General features: G+C 42.9%; 1 protein-coding gene across 4 annotated transcripts; it reads right to left on the bottom strand.

Annotated features, from left to right (window-relative positions):
- On the bottom strand, nucleotides 1-18,630 carry Trim69 (tripartite motif containing 69). 4 transcript variants are annotated; one of them, XM_070006004.1, is made up of 7 exons: nucleotides 13,819-14,010; nucleotides 11,982-12,455; nucleotides 10,336-10,431; nucleotides 7,152-7,385; nucleotides 5,865-5,887; nucleotides 5,658-5,782; nucleotides 1-564 (listed from the first exon to the last, which is right to left on the bottom strand). In XM_070006004.1, exons 1-7 carry the CDS (start codon nucleotides 13,822-13,824, stop codon nucleotides 23-25), a joined length of 1,500 nt encoding a protein of 499 aa, XP_069862105.1. In that variant the 5' UTR covers nucleotides 13,825-14,010; the 3' UTR covers nucleotides 1-22. The 4 variants fall into 4 exon arrangements, with proteins under 4 accessions (XP_069862105.1, XP_069862106.1, XP_069862108.1 ...); XM_070006005.1 differs by having other exon boundaries at nucleotides 7,152-7,328; XM_070006007.1 differs by lacking the exons at nucleotides 11,982-12,455; nucleotides 13,819-14,010 and adding an exon at nucleotides 18,556-18,630.
- Nucleotides 18,631-19,940: the final 1,310 nt, after the last annotated feature.

Here is a 19,940-nt window from a genome sequence, read left to right as displayed (position 1 = left end):
ATGTATACAGTAGTATGACTAATTACTGTGGATGTACAATATACAATGGTTCTTTATTCTCTCCACTGTCATTAAGGCAGGGGCAGAAGTAAGGGTACAGTTTCTCCACGAAAATGCTACTGAAGGTATAAATGTGGGCCATGTTCTTAGCATTGTAGAAGGACACTTGCCCTTCCTCATAATCTAGGTAGATGCCCACCTTGTCAAGCTTCTTAGTCAGCTTTAGAATGCAAGCAGGCAAATCCAGTGCCTTTAGATCAGTTCGGTTCCTTAATCTTAAGAGCCAGAATCCTTGCTCAGGAGTTAGAGGACAGCTGCCCTTACGAACGATGGATTCTTTGGCGACACCTACTGTCCACTTGGTCTTATTTGCTACTTCTGTTTCCCAGTACCACTTTCCAGAGGTGAAGCCTTGGGAAGCCAGGACAGCCACACTTGAGTCAAACCTCTCTGGATTGTCAGTCAGTGCTTGCTTAATGTCACTGTGCCATACACTGGTGTAGTTTTTGGATAGGAGCAGATTTGGGTGAGCTGTTTTAGGGTCCAGAGTTAATGGAGACAGACCTAATAAGAAAAAAAAAAGAGATAGCTACAAATAGTGAAGAGAAGGTAAGCGTCAATTCTCATAGTAAAAGACTAAATGATCTACTCAGAAGCTTGCAATCTGAGGATCATGGTCTAAAGCTACTTGGGCAGGAAACTCTATGAGACTCTTACCTGCAATTAACCACCACCAAGCCAGAAGTGGAGCTGTGGTTACAGTGGCACTAGCCTTGAGCAAAACATCTCAAAGACAGTGTATAGGTGAGTTCAAAGCCTAGAACTGGCCCCCAACACACAAAGTATTTCCTGTTATTTTAACTTTGTGTACTCATAAACTCTTAGATAGCTAGACAGCTTCTTATATACTTTCTGTTATTTGTGTATCCATATTAATGTTTGTAGACTTTTTTTTTGTTAGTTGTGGGATACTAACTAGGGGCCTGGGCATGGTCTCCCAAGTTGTTGTTTTCTGTTTTTTTGTGGGTTTTTTTGGTCAGTCATAGAGCTTGAACTCTGGGCCTGGAAACTGCCCCTCAGCTCTTCAGCTCAAAGTTAGCACGTTACCACTTGAGTCACGGTGCCATTTCTGGTTTTCTGGTGGTTTATTGGAAATAAGAGTCTTACGGACTTTCCTGCCTGGGCTGGCTTTGAACTGTGATCCTCTGATCTCAGCCTCCTGAATCGCTAGGATTACAGGAGTAAGCCACTGATGCCCAGGCCCTGAGTTCTTTTGTTTAAGGCTAGTGCTCTACCACTTTGAGCCACAGCTCTACTTCTGGTTTTCTGGAGATAATTTGGAGATAAGTCTCATGGACTTTTTTGCCCAGGTTAGCTTTGAACTATGATCCTCAGATCTCAGCCTTCTGAGTAGCTAGGATTACATGTATGAGCCACCACTGGCTTCTAGGAAATCTTTCTAGTGAGAATATTTCAGTTGTGTTACAACATATATAAAATGTACTTTAGATGGTTGAGTAAATGGGGAAAAAAGAGTAGGTTAAATAGTTATGTTGGGAAGAAGGTAAGAGCTTGCCTAGTGGAGCTAGGTAACGTAGAACCTACAGGTCAATGATGAGAAATTTATATTTGGTTTAACAGATGAGACATTTGAGAAGAGTGGTTTATGTCACTAATAGTCAGAATTTGGTCCACAAACTGAGATTAAAATTCTGGAACAAGAAATTGAGAGTCAAATTTTAGAAATTTTCATAGGGTTCTGACCAATAGACTCTGTTGGCTTTAGTAGTTTCAGAATTGGGCTTGTACTTTGTAATAACTTTACATCTTAATGTAGTTAATTTATAATACATATTATATATATATTATATTATATTTTCTACAAAGATATAATTCCAGAACAGATTGGAATTTTAAAAATATGTAAATTAGGCTCCTAGAAGTAGAGTAGAATAGTAGTCACTATTGATTAGAAGGGGTAGGTAGGGTACAGAGGGGATGATAAGGCTAGATAATGAGTGTAGTTGGAAAGGAGGAATTTTTTTAGTATTTTGTAGCACAATCTATAATGATTTAAAAAAATTTTTATTGTTACTATAAAGGTGATGTACAAAAGGGTTACAGTTAAGTAAGTCAGGTAACGAGTATGTTTCCTTTGAACAATGTCATCCCTTCCCTTTGCTGCCTCCCAGTTTTTCCTCCCCCCCCCGCACCCCCCGCACCCCCCTCCCCCCTACACCTCCCCTCTTCCCCCCCTTTCCACCAGCCAAGAATCTACAACAATTAGTTCCATTGAGGATTGAACCCAGGGCTTTCCACATGCTAGGTAAGCCTTTACTGCTTAGCTACAGCCCAAGCCCTTATTATATATATATATATATATTTTTTTTTTTTTTTTGGGTCCAGTTGTGGGGCCTGAACTCTGGGCCTGGGCGCTGTCCCTCAGCTCTTCAGCTCAAGGCTAGTGCTCTACCACTTGAGCCACAGCACCACTTCCAGCTTTTTTCTTTTTACTTATGTGGTGCTGAGGAATCGAACCCAGGGCCTCAGGCATGCAAGGCAAGCGCTCTACCACTGAGCCACCTTCCCAGCCCTTATTATATATTTCAAAACAACAAGAATTCAAGTGTTCCAAACACATAGAAATAACATGCTTGAGGAAATGGAAATGGTTGCCCCAATTTGATCATTATGCATTGTACACATATATTGAATTAAAGTGTGCCTGATAAATATGTACAAATACCAAGTGTCAATTAAAAATTTAAATAATGTTCAGGTGCAGTGGCAGAATATCTGTAATCCCCTACTTGGAGGCTGAGCCAGAAGTAGCAGAAGCTTGAGGATAGCCTGAGCAATGTAGTAAGACTCTAAAACAAAACAAAACAAAACAAAAAAACCCAACCACTTATTTTTTTCCAATTCTGGGGCTTGAATTTAGACACCATTTGGAAGCTTTTATTGTTCAATGTTAATACTCTACTTCTTGAACCACAGCTCTGCTTCCAGCTTTTTGGTAGTTAACTGGAGATAAGAGTCTCATGGGGCTGGGAATGTGGCTTAGTGGTAGAGTACTTGCCTAGCATGCATGAAACTTTGGGTTCCATTCCTCAGTACACATAAATAAAATAAGCCAGAAGTGGCACTGTGGCTCAAGTGATAGAATGCTAGTCTTGAGCAAAAGCAGCTTGGGGATAGTGCCTAGGCCCTGAGTTCAAGCCCTAAAACTGCCCCTCCTTCCCAAATAAAAGTCTTTTGGAATTTCTTGCTTGGGTTGACTTTGAACTGCACCTCTCAGATATCACCCAGCTCAAAAATATGTTTTTGTATAGTGTAGGGGTTTGAACGCCGCGCCTCACACTTGCTAAGTATGAGGCTCTACCACTTGAGCCATACCACCAGCCCTACAAAGAATTTATTTAAAAAAATTGGGCCAGGCATTGGTGGCTCACGCCTGTAATCCTAGCTACTCGGGAGGCTGAGATCTGAGGACTGAGGTTCAAAGCCAACCTGGGCAGGAAAGTTCATGAGATTCATCTCCAATAAACCACCAGAAAACTGGAAGTGGCGCCGTGGCTCAGGTGGTAAAGCACTCGCCTTGAGCTGAAGAGTGCAGGGACAGCACCCAAACTCAGAGTTCAAGCCCCACAGTAGACAAAAAGAAAAAAAAAAAAGGCTGTAATCTTACCTACTTGGGAGATGATCTAAGGAATCAAGGTTTGAGGCTAGTCCCAGACAAAAATAATAATTAATGAGACTGCATTTCAATCAGTGACTGGATGTAGTGGCACACACCAGTCATCCCAGAACTTGGGGAAGCATAAATAGGAGGATCACAGTCCAGGCCAACTTGTGCATAAAGCAGACACTATCTCAAGAATAACCAAGACAGCCGGGCACTGGTGGCTCACGCCTGTAATCCTAGCTACTCAGGAGGCTGAGATCTGAGGATCGCGGTTCAAAGCCAGCCCGGGCAGGAGAAACCGTGAGACTCCTATCTCCAATAAACCACCAGAAAACCGGAAGTGGCGCTGTAGCTCAAGTGGTAGAGCGCTCGCCTTGAGCTGAAGAGCTGAGGGACAGTGCCCAGGCCCAGAGTTCAAGCCCCACGACCGACAAAAAAAAAAAAAAAAGAATAACCAAGACAAAAATCTATCATATTTGACATCCAAAGTAGTCAGAAGGGACACGTTTCCCATGCAACAGAATTCCAAATAATTTATGCAAATACTGGAGGGCAAATTAATCACTATTCACTCCTTAAAGGTAAGCTGTATTGGGGCTGGGAAGGTGGCTCAGTGGTAGAACGCTTGCCTTGCATGCATGAGGCCCTGGGTTCGATTCCTCAGCACCACATAAGCAGAAAAAGCCAGAAGTGGCGCTGTGGCTCAAGTGATAAGAGTGTTAGCCTTGAGCTAAAGAGCTGAGGGACAGCGTCCAGGCCCAGAGTTCAGGCCCCACAACTGGACCCCCTCCCCCGCCCCCCGCAATAAAAAAAAGGTAAGCTGTATTGAGTAGTTGCCTTCCATAGTTTATAGTATGGAAGGAGAAGAGATGATAGCTTTACAATGGAGAAGTCTAGCAAATGCTATCTTAGCCAGGTGATTAAAGCCAGCATCAACAGTCATAAATCATGTTAGGAGTGTATACACTTGCTATAAAGTGATGAAAATGGTAATTTAACACTATAGTCTTTTTAAACTTAAATGTTATCATGAGAACAGCACACAAATGCAATAGCACAGCATCGTATAAAATATATGAGTAGTACTCCTCAAAATCTTCAGAAATCAAGAATTTTAAGTACTACCAAGAGCAGCCTGAAAAAATATGACAGTGAAGAGCAATGTATCTTAGATGAGATCCTGGGATTTAGAGTGACATAGATTAAAAACTAAAGTAATCTAAAGAAACTGTGATCTTAGTTAATAATAATATATGTACTTTGTTTTGTTTTGTTTTGTTTTTAGTTGTAAAAAACTACATTAAGTGGATCACCTGTAATCCTAGCTATTCAGGAAGCTGAGATCTAAGGATAGGGAATCAAAGCCAGCCTGGGCAGGAGAGTCTGTGTGACTCTTTTTTTTTGGGGGGGGGGGTCCGGTCGTGGGGCCTGAACTCTGGGCCTGGGCGCTGTCCCTCAGCTCTTCAGCTTAAGGATAGTGCTCTACCACTTGAGCCATAGCACCACTTCCAGCTTTTTTTTTTTCTGCTTATGTGGTGCTAAGAAATCGAACCCAGGGCCTCAGGCATGCAAGGCAAGCACTCTACCACTGAGCCACCTTCCCAGCCCTATCTGTGTAACTCTTATCTCCCATTAACCACCAGAAAATGGAAGTGGCTCTGTGGCTTAAAGTGGTAGAGTGCTGGCCTTGAGTGAAAAAGCTCAGAAACAGCGCCAGGCCCTGAGTTCATTCTCACAGCTGACTGAGTTCATTCACACACACACACACACACACAAAATACAAAATGTTGAGAATTAGTTGGTAGTGGGGGGTTGGAGGCATGGCTCAGTTGGTAGAGCACTAGCCAGTGGTGAAAGTGTCAGGTACCTGTTCTCAGACCAAAAAAGAAAAGAAAAGAACTATTTAACATCACAGAAAAGGTCCCACAGAGGAAGCATAGATTAGGAATCACTAATCCATACACACTGGTACCTGGAGAGAGAATAGACTGCATTTCCCTCCATGTCCTGTACTGGATGGGACCTTTGAACTGGCCTGGGTTCAGACTTCTGGAGATAAGCTGTCTGGGTTCCAGTGTCATCGTTGTTTGCTCCAAGCTGCAGGGGACATAAATAATTCATGCTTAGATACCCTCCAGACCGAAGGAATGGTGAAAGAGTACCGTAAGGAAGCACTTACCTATCAAAAAGCTGTTTGATGTCCTAAAAGAGGAAAGGAGAAATACAGACATCAGATCCTGCTTAGGAACCCTAGAAACGTCTGTGGTGATTCTGACTGCCACATAATTTGATCAGCAGTACTTAGGATCATCCCAACTGGGCCCAATAACCTTTTTTGCAAAACCTTCATACGCCAGTTCTGATCTGACCCAGGATAAACTGGCTTTGCCTTGCTGTGATTTTCTTTTCAGGATTTCCTTTTCTTGGAATCAAGAAAAGCCATTCAGACAATAATTTAGAGTAAGCTAGTATTTTATGCTCCCAAGTACTCTTAGAAAACACACACACACACACACACACACACGCACACTCACTCACTCACTCACTCACTCACTCGATACTCCAGACCCAAGGCCACTCTTTAGAGCTTCCGATGCAAAGTGGCAACTAGCTTTGCAGATAGATCAGTTTATGATTACCATAAGCCAAAGCTTCAACACAGGCTGTAACTTTCTTTTTTTTCTTTTTCTTTTTGTTGGTGGTGGGGATTGAACTCTGGGCCTGGGCTCTGTCCCTCAGCTCTTCAGCTCAAGGCTAGCGCCCTACCACTTGAGCCACAGCACCACTTCTGGTTTTCTGAGTGGTTTATTGGAGATAAGAGTCTCACAGAGGGGCTGGGAAGGTGGCTCAGTGGTAGAGTGCATGCCTTGCATGTATGCGGCCCTGGGTTCGATTCCTCAGCACCACATAAGCAAAAAAAAAAAAAGCTGGAAGTGGTGCTGTGGCTCAAGTGGTAGAGTGCTAGCCTTGAGCTGAAGAACTGAGGGACAGCACCCAGGCCCAGAGTTCAGGCCCCACGACCGGACCCCCCCCCCAAAAAAAAAATAAAGAGTCTCACGGATTTTTCCTGCTGGGCTGGCTTTGAACCATGATCCCCAGATCTCAGCCTCCTGAATAGCTAGGATTACAGGCATGAGCCACCGGCGCCCAGCTCTTTTTTAAAATTTCTAAATAAAGCTTTAATGTACTTTATGAAAATATAAAAATACCCAATAAGTAGTATTACATGTAGTATTTTATTGTCTTGTTTCTAGGAGGCTAAAAGTTTTTACTCAGCATAAAACATGAGTAATCTTTTCTTTCCAGACATCAGCAAACACTAAAGTAGTTCTAATTTTTGTTTTGCTTTGCTTTGGATACCCCTAGTGGTGAAAAGCCACTACTACATCTTTCTCACACACATACATTCATACCCCTCCTCCTCCCAACTCCTAAGTAAACCCATAATGTTAATGTAGAGACTCACGTTGAGGAAGTCATAGTGGTTCTTCTCTTCCATCCTTTTCTGAATGCTCACCAACATGTCTTTGGCAAGGAAACATTGTTCCTGAAGCTGCTTCAGGTTGTGCTCCATCTCCTCGCTCAAGACTTTCCACTCTTCCATGAGGTCATTTTGAATATCCTTTTCTTTGCTGTGCAGGAACTGATGGAGCTTTAGAAACTCCAGGGAAATGTGATGCTGCAGTTGTACCTTGTTTTCCTGGAAACCTCCATGATCATCACCATGGTTATTGAGACTAGCATTTGGGGATGGGGACCCATACCACCATTACTAACACACATTGAGAAACACCATACAAATGGCTATTTTCTCTCCCTTTGGGAGACTTAACGCCTTTTTCTATAGCTAGTTTAGTGGTTAGAATGAAAGAATCAAAAAGTAGTATCTTGATTCTTGTTGCAGTACTGGCATGGTAACCAGTGCCACTTACTAGATAACATTGTGGAGTTAATCAAACATTTTATACCTTTCTAGATTGGCAAACCAGTAGATACCAAATAGTGTTATTAGACTAGGGTCAGAAAGAGCCTAGAAGAATTGTCCTTATCTGGAAATCAGAACTCGGGGATATCACTCCATTGCTAGGACAATATAAAAGAAACAGATATGAGCAATGTTGAAAGCACTGACAAACAATTCTACTAGGGCTGGGAAAGTGGCTTAGTGGTAGAGTGCTTGCCTAGCATGCATGAAGCGCTGGGTTCCGTTCATCATCAGTACCATATAAACAGAAGTAGTGCTGTGGCTCAAGTGATAGAGTGCTAGCCTTGAGCAAAAGAAGCTAAGGGACAGTGCCTAGGCTCTGAGTTCAAGCCCCAGGACTGGCGAAGAAAAATAAAATTCTACTATACTGTGGTTCTTTTCTTGGGTGACCACAAAAAACATAGGTGGACTATCTTACTGGCTTCTAATTTCTTCATTTTCCCCCTTTCTAATAATTTATACGGCTTTAGCCACTGATTCCCCTTCACACATGGGATTTTTCTCATCCCCAGCAATTACACTGTCTACAAAATAACTTTGTATGCTCTAGGCTTACTCAAGTCCCCCATTATAACAATTGTTGGATCTAATTGAAATTTTGTTTTCATTGACTTCTTCATTTCTTTTTCTTTTCTTTCTTTCTTTTTTTTTTTTTTTGGTCAGTCGTGGGGCTTGAACTTTGGGCCTAGGTGCTGTCCCTCAACTCTTCAGCTCAAGATTAGCACTCTACCACTTGAGCCACAGTGCCATTTCCAGTTTTTGAGTGGTTAATTGGAGATAAAGAGTCTCACAAACTTTCCTGCTGGGGCTGCCTTTGAAATGCGATCCTCAGATCTCAGCCTCCTGAGTAGCTAGGATTTTAGGCATGAGCCACGGGCACCCAGCTTGACCCCTCCATTTCTATTCATAAACTTCTAGCATCATATAACATATCCAACCTGGATTTATGGTCCATCATTATTAACTGCTTTCTTAAGATGGTCTTAACTCCTTCTCTTCTGTAGCTGTGGTCTCCCTTTCTCCCTCTCTTACCAGTATCTCTCAGTCTTCTCATTTAAAATTATTTGTTTTCACTTATTTCCTTGTGGTAGTTGGGTTGAACCCAGTGCATTACTCTTGCTTGGGAAGCCTCTGCCACTTGAACTATGCCTCTCATTCTTATTTTATTGGCTCCACTTTCCTCTCAACCCACTTTTAGGTTTACTTGATATTCTATCATAGGCTCTTTCTCCTTTACATTCTACATTGTCTTCCCAGGTAATCTTCTTTCTTTCCATGGCTTTAAATAATATCTATTATCTTTTTTGTTGTTGTTGGTCATGGGGCTTGGATTCTGGGCCTGAACGCTGTCCCCCAGCTCTTCAGATCAAGGCGATCACTCTAGCACTTGAGCCACAATGCCACTTCCAGTTTTCTGGTGGTTTATTGGAGATGAGAGTCTCATGGATTTTCTGCGCGGGCTGGCTTTGAACCACAATCCTCAGATCTCAGCCTCCTGAGTAGCTAGGACTACAGGCATAAGCCACCAGCTCCCAGTTTTAAATAATATCTATCTATCTATCTATCTATCTATCTATCTATCTATCTATCTATCTATCTATCTATCTATCTATCTATCTATCGTAATACTGGCATCTCCAGCTGAAACCAGCTGCTGATTTCTAGGCTGCTTTATCTAACTGCCTATTTGATACCCCACTCACTCCTCATATCTCATCATTTTATCCAGATCATTTTATCTCCAAATCATATACTCAAGCTGTTTATTTCTCAGAATTGACTCAGTAGGTCAAGACATTACCATCATTTTCTGAAACCACTCTATAGTCTTCTAACCACTGTGTTCACCATTGCCTCTCTCCAAGTATCCACCAGAGATATTTTCAAAGCAAGATGAAATCAGGCCCTATTTAAGTCCCTTTAATTATTTCTCATTCACAGGATAAACCTCATAATGCTAAATTGTATCTACTTAAGGGCTGATGGGATTGGAGCCATATCTTCCTGTGTAATATCATCTTGCACTGTTGGCTCATGCCTAGCTGGCTACTCAGCAGGTTGAGATCTGAGGACTGTGGTTCGAAGCCAGCTGGGCAGGAAAGTCCATGGGACTCTTTATCTCCAGCCACTCAACAGCTGAAAGTGACACCATGGCTCCAAGTCATAGAGCACTGGACTTGAGCAAAAAGAGCTCAGGGACTGCACCTAGGCCATGAGTTCAAGCCCCACGACCAACAACAACACACAAAAAAAGCTGTACTGGAAGTACATCTCAAGTGGTAGTGGGAGTCATGAATAAGTAAGTGTGAGGACTTGAGTTCAAGCCCAATACCAGAAAAAAAAAAAAAAAGAATCAGTACAGTAAGAGTGGAATGCCAATCTCTTCTATCTACTGTTGGAAACTTATTCTATGGAACATTTTTCTTTCCACCTTAAAGTGTCAGTTTTCTAATTGTACAGTCCATGTGTCATTCAGTATATTAGTGTATTGACATATATATATGTTAATACACACACATACACATATATATATACGATATACACACACACACACATACACACACACACACACACACACACATATACACCTTTGCACCCATGTAGCTGAAGTCAAAATGACAGTGTATTCCACTTCTATTTACAGCCCCTCTAATTTGCTTCTCACCTTGGACTCAGCAATAGCATCCTGCTGCATGTTTTTCAAAGACTGAAGTTCTTTCAGGCTTGCCTCCAGTTGACCTTGATAGATGGTAAGTTCCTCCTGGAATATCAAGTCGAATTAACCCACACAAACTTGGGAGATGAGAGGCACGAAGGACACTGCCAATAGCTCCATTGTGCCAGAAAAGTAACCTCTTCTACCAAAAATCTTTCTCCCGGGGCTGGGAAGGTGGCTCAGTGGTAGAGCGCTTGCCTTGCATGCCTGAGGCTCTGGGTTCAATTCCTTAGCACCACATAAGCAAAAAAGAAAAAAGCCAGAAGTGGCACTGTGGCTCAAGTGGTAGAGCGCTAGCCTTGAGCTGAAGAGCTGAGGGATAGCACCCAGGCCCAGAGTTCAGACCCCACGACCAGACCCAAAAAAACCCCAAAAATCTTTCTCCCATACTCTGTGGCTTCTATTCAGAACATATAAATCTTTTGTCTTTTTACTAAAAATCGTTTCCCTTTTCATTTGTCATAGTTCCTGTCTGTTTCAAAAATTGTGGCTCACACCTGTAATCATAGCTACTCAGGAGGCTGAGATCTGAGGATCACAGTTCAAAGCCAGCAGACTCTATTTCTAATTAAACAGCAAACAAAAAGTTGGACTGGAAGTATATCCCAAGTGGCAGAATATGAGCCATGAGCAAAAAAGCTGAGCAAGAGCTTGAGACCTTCAGTTCAAGCCCTAGTATGAGCACCAAAAATGAAAAAAGAAAAGAAAAAAAGAATTGTGAATGGGAATGTAGCTCAGTGGCTGAGCACTTGCCTAGCATCATGAATGCATGATGCCCTGAGCCCAGTCTTCAGCAGCACATAGACAAATAGATGTAACTAATGTACATTTATGTGCATATATACATACATATACATAATATATATATATATACATATATATGTACACATAGAACAATTTTATGAGATTAGGAGAAGGGAAAAGAGAAGAGAAGGATGAAGGATGAATAACTTCAAAACAGTGCAACTATGTGAAGAGAGCATAAGCAATCTCAGTAAAAGCTGTTGGTTAATTGGGGATTGGATGGGCAGGGGAAGAGAAAGAGAATTCAAAATGTGGTAGAGGGGCTGGGAAGGTGGCTCAGTGGTAGAGTGCTTGCCTTACATGCATGAGGCCCTGGGTTCAATTCCTCAGCACCACATAAGCAAAAAGAAAAAAGCTGGAAGTGGCGCTGTGGCTCAAGTGGTAGAGCGCTAGCCTTGAGCTGAAGAGCTGAGGGACAGCGCCCAGGCCCAGAGTTCAGGCCCCACGACTGGACCCCCCAAAAAAAAATGTGGTAGAAATCTAACTCTATAGTAGACTATCTCATATTCTGTTGTTACATTTGTTCTAAACCTGACCAGAATTGGGAGCTTTTATAAACAAGAGCAGTTTCTTTTATGTCCATATTCTTTCTACACCTTGTATAAGGACATCAGCCAGATTGTCCTTTCCTATATGTAACACCTATAGAGAAAGAACTTTATAAGATATTCCGAGCACTCTGAGCTTTTTGGTCATTATTTGAACAAAGGAGAGGGGTTGAAGGAGAGAAGAAGCCCAGCAAAAGATTTTTTCCTAATGTTGGGATTGCTCAAAGCCTAGGACTTACACACCGACAAGATATGGAAAGCATCACTGATTTGCAGGAACTCCTTGGATTCTCCCATAGATAACCGTATATCCTTGCATTGAAAGCACATCAGTTTTCTTTCTTGCTTACTGAACAGTTTCAGAGTCTCTCCATGCTCTGGACACTGTGGTTGACCTTTTATTAATTGTAATTTCTTGATCTTCTCTACCAGCTTCTCCAGCACAAGATTGTAAGTACAGTTGCTGTGCTGACATAGCATTTTACACTGAGGGCAGAATGTTTCTCTAGTTTGCACCTTCCAGAACTCTTTGATACAGGCTTGACAGAAGTTGTGGCCACAGCTTAGCATCAGTGGGTCACGGTACCATTCTTTACACAGTGAGCAATGAAGCTCCATAGTGATATCTTGTATCATCATCTTCGAGGGTATATGGAAGCCTGTATCACTCCCTTCAATGTAGTTTCCATTGATGTGGGAGGAAGACATGGATGATACCTTTGGGAAAGAATAGCTTAAATGAGTTTTCCCAGTATGGTTGGTTCCATTCCTAAAAGAGCTGAAAATTGATGGAAATAGAGTACAAACACCATAATCTCTCTTTTGTAAAAACAGTCCAAATAATGTGTGTGTATGTATATGTGTATTGTGCCAGCTCTACTTCTAGCTTTTTTTAGTAGTTAATCGGGGATAAGAGTTTCATGGACTTTACTGCCCAGGCCAGCTTTAAACCTCGATCCTCAGATCTCAACCTCCTGAGTAGCTAGGATTATAGGCATGAGCCACCAGCACTAGCTAGTGTCTTCTAACATTATGGTTTATGGCCCTATTTAAGCTTTAATAGAGAACCACAGCAAGGGAAGAAAGAGTAGGAGTAGGCAACCAAATGATTTCTCAGTTGAGAGTTTTATTCTCAGCTTCTCTTTTGCTATTTATTACCCTTTGTTGTTGTTGTTGTTTCTGGGGCTTGAACTCAGGGCCTGTAACTGTCCTTGAACTCTTTTGTTCAAGGGTAGCATGCTACCACTTTGAGCCACAGCTCTACTTCTGGCTTTTTGTTGATTAACTGGAGATGAGTCTTCCTAAGACCCAGGGAGGGAAGGAAGGAAAGAAGGAAGCAAGGAAGGAAGAAATGGAGGGAGGGAGGGAGGGAGGGAGGGAAAAGGAAAGAAAGAAAGAAAGAAAAAAGTAAGGAAGGAAGAAAGAAGAGGGAGAGAAGGAGGGACGGTACGGAAAGAGGACAGAAAAAGCAACAGTTAGCTGGGCGCTGGTGGCTCACGCCTGTAATCCTAGCTAGTCAGGAGGTTGAGATCTGAGGATCGAGGTTCAAAGCCAGCCCGGGTAGGGAAGTCCGTAAGACTCTTACTTCCAATAAATCACTAGAAAACTGGAAGCAGTGCTGTGGCTCAAGCGGTAGAGCACTGGCCTTAAGCTGAAGAGCTGAGGGACAGTGCCCAGGCCCAGAGTTCAAGCTCCACAACTGACCAAAAAAAAAAAAAAAAAAAAGCAACAGTATATTTTTTCTCTCTAGAAATGTTAGAGCCCTGTTTGCTTCAAAAACTAGGAACAAAGAAGGATAGGAACAAACCTAAAAGGTCCTATGATATTGAAATTAGAATATGATCTTAGTAATTAGTGTATATATAATGAAATTAAACTTTGTAAGAATTGGAAACTGGGACTAGAAGTGAGGCTCAAGTGGTAGTCGGATGTGAGTAAGAAGGTCAAGTAGGAGCGGAAGGCCTTGAATTGAAACTTAATACCAGCACAAAAATAATTATTTTTATGGATTAAAAGCAGTAAAAGCAGTTATTAAGATTTACACTATTTAGTATAAAGTTGTTGGCAAAGAGTAACTAACCTCCATGACACTTGATCGTTCGGCCACCAGGGGGCAGAAGCAGGCTACTTGGATCAGCTTAGCAGGCCTAGGCTGCAGCAGACCTGAAGTCCTAGACCAGCTTGTTTTCTAGGAATGGGCTCAGAGCCCACGAAAGGTGGAGGCAAAACTCAGAAGCTGGAGAAAAGAGCAAGGCTAGAGTGAGGTCTGGAAGATTCCATGACAGTTTGACAGTTGGTTTGATCCTCACTTACATAAGAGAAAGAGAATCCCTGACTGGAATGGCTAACCCCAGCCCATCCTCTCTCTGTCTCTGTCTCTGTCTCTGTCTCTCTGTCTCTCTGTCTTTGCCTGCCTGCCTGCCTGTCTGTCTGTGTCCCCACTGCACCCCCCCCCCATCCTGGGGCTTGAACTCAAGTTCTAGATGCTGTCCCTGAGCTTTTGTGCTGAAAGCTAGCACTCTGCCATTTGAGCCACAGCTTCACCTCTGGTGTTTTTGGTGTTTGATTGGAGATAAGAATCTTGCTTTGGGCATAAGTTGAAATCCTTATAGGAGGAAGAATTGTCCATGTGAAACTGTGACCTGGTGCATGATGAGATCAATACAGATTTGCAGCAGACATGGTCCAAACTGAGGAAGTTGAAGAGGAATAAAAGAGTGATTAGTAGCCACAGTCATTTTAAGAGTTGGACCGTAAAGGAATCCCACTATTCATACCTTCACCTTATCTATTAGATCAGAGGCTTGATTTATACAACCCAAGACTGTTCTTAAGATAATGCCATCAGGGGGCTGGGAAGGTGGCTCAGTGGTAGAGTGCTAGCCTTGAGCTGAAGAGCTGAGGGACAGCGCCCAGGCCCAGAGTTTAGGCCCCATGACCGGACCAAAAAAAAAAAAAAAAGATAATACCATCAGAGCAACATTCCTCCTTAGGTAGACACATGTATTTTCAGCGTCACAGGTTAATAGGGCCCTTCTATTTTGTAAAACAATGACTGCCAATGAATCAACTTGTTGGTCAGTGTACCTCGCCTCTGTTAGTTCTTTGAGTGCCTTGGCAAGTTGTGCTAACATATATATGGAAATGCTTCTCATGGTTGTTCCAGTCTCAAGATCCTACAAATTAAGGGCACTAGCATTGGTGCTATTGCTATCCACTATTGGCATTGTGTTGTCTTTTGCTATTACAAATCTGGGCAACCAGCTGTTCCATTAGCATATCTGAATCAGGGAGGAAGTGGGCTAAGGAGCACTTTCCCTCCCAATTGATAGGAAGGGCATAGGCTGAGTTACCACTGAAGAGTAGCTCCTATGTGGGACCCAACACTAATGATTATCTATAGCTAGCGCTCCCCTGTCTTCAGGGAAGGCTCCTCTTAAGCTTGTACCAAATGATACTAATGGAAGTTTGCAGTTTTTTCCTTCTTTCCTTCCTTCCTTCCTTCCTTCCTTCCTTCCCTCCTTCCTTCCTTCCTTCTTTTTTCTTTTTTTGCCAGTCCTGGGGCTTGATAACAGGGCCTGGGCACTGCCCCTGAGCTTCTTTTGCTCAAGGCTAGCCCTCTACCACTTAAGCCACAACACCACTTCTGGTTTATTCTGTTTATGTGGTACAATAGAATCGAACCCAGGGCTTCATGCATGCTAGGCAAGCACTCTACCACTGAGCCACATCTCGAGCCCAGTTTCCAGCATTTCTGAAGATGTAATGACCTTGCCCTCATTTGGATAGGTCTTAAGGAAAAAGAAAAGAAAAGGAAAAAAAGAGGGGGGGGGCAGGGAGAATGCTATTGGCAGTCTCTTTGCCAGAGGGACTGACAACAAAAATTTACTGAAATCCAGCCTGCCTGACAGGTTTTAATTTCTTTGGTACAAAATTGGGCCTTCCCATCGTTAGAAAACCTTGTCCTAACATGCACAATTTATTTTACTTATGAGGAATTGTTTCTCATAGGTAGAATTCTAGTATTGCTCCCTACTTATAGTAATCACCTGAAAGGTGAAGTCATACTGGGTGATCTTAAAGTTACCCATGGGCTGCCTGATTTTAGGTAGGTAGAGTTTTCAAAATACATGGGGAATTTAACATCTTTTGCAAGGGCAGAGTCAGTCACTAAAAAGAGCCGAGAGCTATCATCGGACAATGAAGAAAGGAAGAATTCTGCTCAGACTCCTCTACAGAGGCCATAAGAAACAAACTTGTATTGTCAGAGACTGCTATAAAACTTGCATGAAGCAGATGACATTCACAATTGGCTATACTGACAAAGGAGCCAGGACTTCTGTTCCTGTTCCGTCCTTCTCTGATCCAGGAGTATGTGAGACTGAAAGCTGTTGCCATTACTTCTATCCATGATAGTATTTGGGCCAAAGGGAACATAGAGGCTATCTAGAGGAGGGCTTAGAGAGGTATCATGGTGAGTGTACCAGAGGATAGACGCTCTTATTTTTAGTCGAAAAGAGAATCTTAACCAACTAAATCAACTCCTTTATGCACCAGTTCAGTATTAAAAGGACACCAAGGATAACTACAAGCCAAAACAAGAGATACCTTAGGATACCTGAGCCTAACATCATGTCCGGTGATATCCTTCAGTCCCACCTGGTCAGAAGGAATTTCTTCTGTATGGACTTAGCCCTGGAGAAAGGAATCCCAACTGTTCACTCTTTGTACTTTGATGGCTCCATGGAGTCCTTTCCATTTATACTGTAGTGGATCTAAGAGGACCCTTGGCTCTACATGTAAATGAGCACCTGTTCCCCTAGTTAAATCTGAAGCTCTCCCCTTTCCTCTTTGGTTTAGGGATGACCTTTTCCCTACTCTTTAATAGCTCATTGGGAATTGTCCCAGATGAGTGAGACATACCTTACCAAGCCACTGATCTCCAGGTCAACAGTCATTAGAAAAGGAATGGCCTGCCTTCTGCCATTTCCTAAGTTGAATGAGTTGAATCTGAGGTCTGGGAGTAGTCATGAGAGTGAACCAATTGTCTGAGCTCTTTTGTTTGTCTCTTTCCACCTTTGCTGAGGCTTGGGGCCTCCAGGTAGAATGTAGGTGGTAGTTAATTCCCTAAGCTTTGGCTACATCTTGTGTGATTCAGGAAATGATGCTTGGCTGTTGTCACTTTGGATGCATTGAGGCAATCCAAATCTTTTTTTTTTTTTTTTTTTTTTTACTAGTCCTGGGGCTTGAACTCTGGGACTGGGCACTGTCCCTGAGCCTGACCACTGTTCCTGAGCTTCTTTTGCTTAAGGATGGCACTCTACCACTTGAGCCTCTTCTAGATTTTTTTTTTTTTTTTTTGGTTGGTAGTGGGGCCTGAACTCTGGGCCTGGGCGCTCGCATCCCTCAGCCCTTCAGCTCAAGGGTAGCCCCCTACCACTTGAGCCACGGTGCCACTTCTGGCTTTTTCTGCTTATGTGCTACTGAAGAATCGAACCCAGGGCCTCATGTATGCAAGGCAAGCGCTCTACCACTGAGCCACCTTCCCAGCCCCTTTTTCTTTTTCTTTCTTTCTTTTTTTTTTTTTTTTTATTGTGAGAATACCGTACAGAGGAGTTACAATTACATGGGCAAACCGGCTTTTTCTATGTTTGTGGTACTGAGGAATCGAATGAACCCAGGCTTCATGCATGCAAGGCAAGCACTCTACCACTAAGCCACATTCCCAGCCCAGAGAATCTTCTTTTTATTTTTATTTTTTTTGGGGGTCCGGTCGTGGGGCCTGAACTCTGGGCCTGGGCGCTGTCCCTCAGCTCTTCAGGTCAAGGCTAGCGCTCTACCACTTGAGCCACAGCACCACTTCGGGCTTTTTTCTTTTTGCTTATGTGATGCTGAGGAATTGAACCCAGGGCCTCAGGCATGCAAGGCAAGCGCTCTACCACTGAGCCACCTTTCCAGCCCCGAATCTTCTTTTTAAGGAGAAATTTTACTACCTCTATGATTTTCTTCTAGTTAATTACTTTCTAGTACATAATTGCTTCCCTTCATAATTGAGATGATAGTTATACAACCTTGTAAATACATGATAGAAATGTGACAGCTGTGGATTTAGATGCAGGCCCCTTAGAACCTGGTGGAGACGTCTCTCTCCCCCTCAAAAAATAAGTGGATCCCAGAGGTAGGTGCCTCACCTAGCACTCCCCCATCTGTATGAGAGAACCTATTATGGCAGCGCTCCCTTTTAGGCTCTGAATCCCCTGCCTCCAACGGAGTCTACCTTCCCCTCTGCATTTTGTGACAGGCCTGTTCTTCCTTCCCAATCAGCACTGGGAAAGGGCTATTTGAAGAAGCTGGGCACCCCCAGAAAATAGAAGTCCCCATATATACAACAGTCCCACTCTTACTTCTAATAAGATCCAATAATCCAGGTATTTTGCCCTACCTTTCCCAGTTCTGCAGGAGCAGATACTCCAGAATTAATGAAAAGGAAACGATCCAGCCCATTGTTACTTGGCTTATTGGTCCAGATAAGGCCAAACTGAGCTGAAATTCCCCCCCACTTCCTGTCTCCTGTGGTCCAGGAAGGACAATGCCTTTGTGCCTGCATGCATGCATGTGTATGCGTGGATGTCTATTTGTGTGTGCATGCATGTATGTGTATTTGGCAGGGAGCCAGGGAGAGCAGTTGAATACATAGGAAGAAGCAGAAGGAGGGGTAGAGTGCCCGGGGAGTAAAAGCAAGGTCCTAAAGCAGGTTGAAGAAGTGCCAAGTCTTGACAAACACCGTCCACTCAAAACCCAGCCCAAGGTGGCTTACCGCCGGTCTCCCGCCAAAATCCTCCACTTTAGATTAGAAAGGAGACGTCCCTGGTCCTTATTTTCCTCTTTCCTCTAAGCCTAGTACTCTCTGAGAAAGGAAGGGGTGGATATTGCTCTCTGCCCCACCCCTTCTCTAGAGATTACATAAGCAGTTCTTCACTGTAAACAAGTGGTTCTCAACCAAGACTAGGCACTTTACCCCTCTATATGAGGTGGAGAATTCATGGAATAGTTTGGTTATTCCAGTGATACTAGTTGAACTATTTAGGAGCTGAAGGCCAGGCTCCCAACTTAAGTCCTAACCTCTATGCACGCACACACACACACACACACACACACACACACACACACTCTCTCTCTCTCTCTCTCTATATATATATATTTGTAATCTGAAGCTTACAGTCACATGCAAAAATGTGTTTAATTTTTCTATTATTTTATTGGTTGAATATTTGCTGACCACTTAATATGGCCAGCTCACATATGCTGAATTTCTTGGGAATGTAACTACTACTTCAGAGGTTTGAGGAATTTTACTTAAAGGTTTTTTTAAAACCAGTCCTGGGTCTTGAACTCAGGGGTTTGTACCCTGTCCCTGAGCTTCTTTTGCTCAAGGCTAGTCCTCTACCGCTTGAGCCACAGCACCACTTTGGCCTTTTCTGTGTATGTGGTACTGAGGAATCGAATGAACCCAGGGCTTCATTGCATGCAAGGAAAGCACTCGACCACTAAGCCACATTCCCAGCTCTACCTAGAGATTTTTTTTTTTATTTTATTTTATTTTTATTGTGAAAATACTGTACAGAGGGGTTACAATTACATGGGCAAGATAATGAGTACATTTCTTATCAAGCATTGTAGCCTCCTCCTTTGTTTCCCCTTCCCATCCCTTCCCATCCTCCCCCCTCCTCCCTGCCCACTCCCCCAAAGTTGTAAAGTTCGTTTTCGACATAACGACTTGTACATCTCATTGTTGCGATGGGTCCACCTGTATCCCTATTTAAACGATTTGTTTTTCCCCTTCCCCTCCACAAATTATACCGACATCAAATACAGTGAAAGCAGGGGTTATACTGTGAGGGAGGGACATACAAAGCAACAAAGAAATCATCTTATAAATGTGTTAGAAATAATCGCATGAAAGAAAAAAGAGATTTTTTAAAGCATTTTAGAGAATCACATCAGCGCCAGAAGTATCAAGTTTACTTCGGAGCCACTGTTGGGGCTCAGAAAACAACTCCAAATATGGTCCTTGGGGATGATGAGCTAAAGAAGCAGCTTTAACCCAGTGCCTTGTGCTTTCAGTTGGCTTTGTCTGCTGCTGATTAATTGGAGAGAAGAATCTTAGGACTTTATTGCCCAGGCTGGCATCCAACCTCAATC

The sequence above is a fragment of the Dipodomys merriami genome, unplaced genomic scaffold, assembly GCF_024711535.1.
Source record: "Dipodomys merriami isolate MVZ:Mamm:240054 unplaced genomic scaffold, mDipMer1.0.p SCAF_69, whole genome shotgun sequence".
NCBI classification, from domain to species: domain Eukaryota; kingdom Metazoa; phylum Chordata; class Mammalia; order Rodentia; family Heteromyidae; genus Dipodomys; species Dipodomys merriami.
Note: the sequence above shows the minus strand (reverse complement) of the source record. Positions and strands in the feature narration are given on the sequence as shown.

What these genes read in the sequence shown, in the direction of transcription:
- Trim69 (XM_070006004.1), bottom strand. An exon ending in ACCACTATGACTTCCTCAAC is followed by an intron (nt 5,888 to 7,151) that starts GTGAGTCTCTAC and finishes TTCCTCTTTTAG; the next exon opens with GACATCAAACAGCTTTTTGA. An exon ending in ATCAAACAGCTTTTTGATAG is followed by an intron (nt 5,783 to 5,864) that starts GTAAGTGCTTCC and finishes TGTCCCCTGCAG; the next exon opens with CTTGGAGCAAACAACGATGA.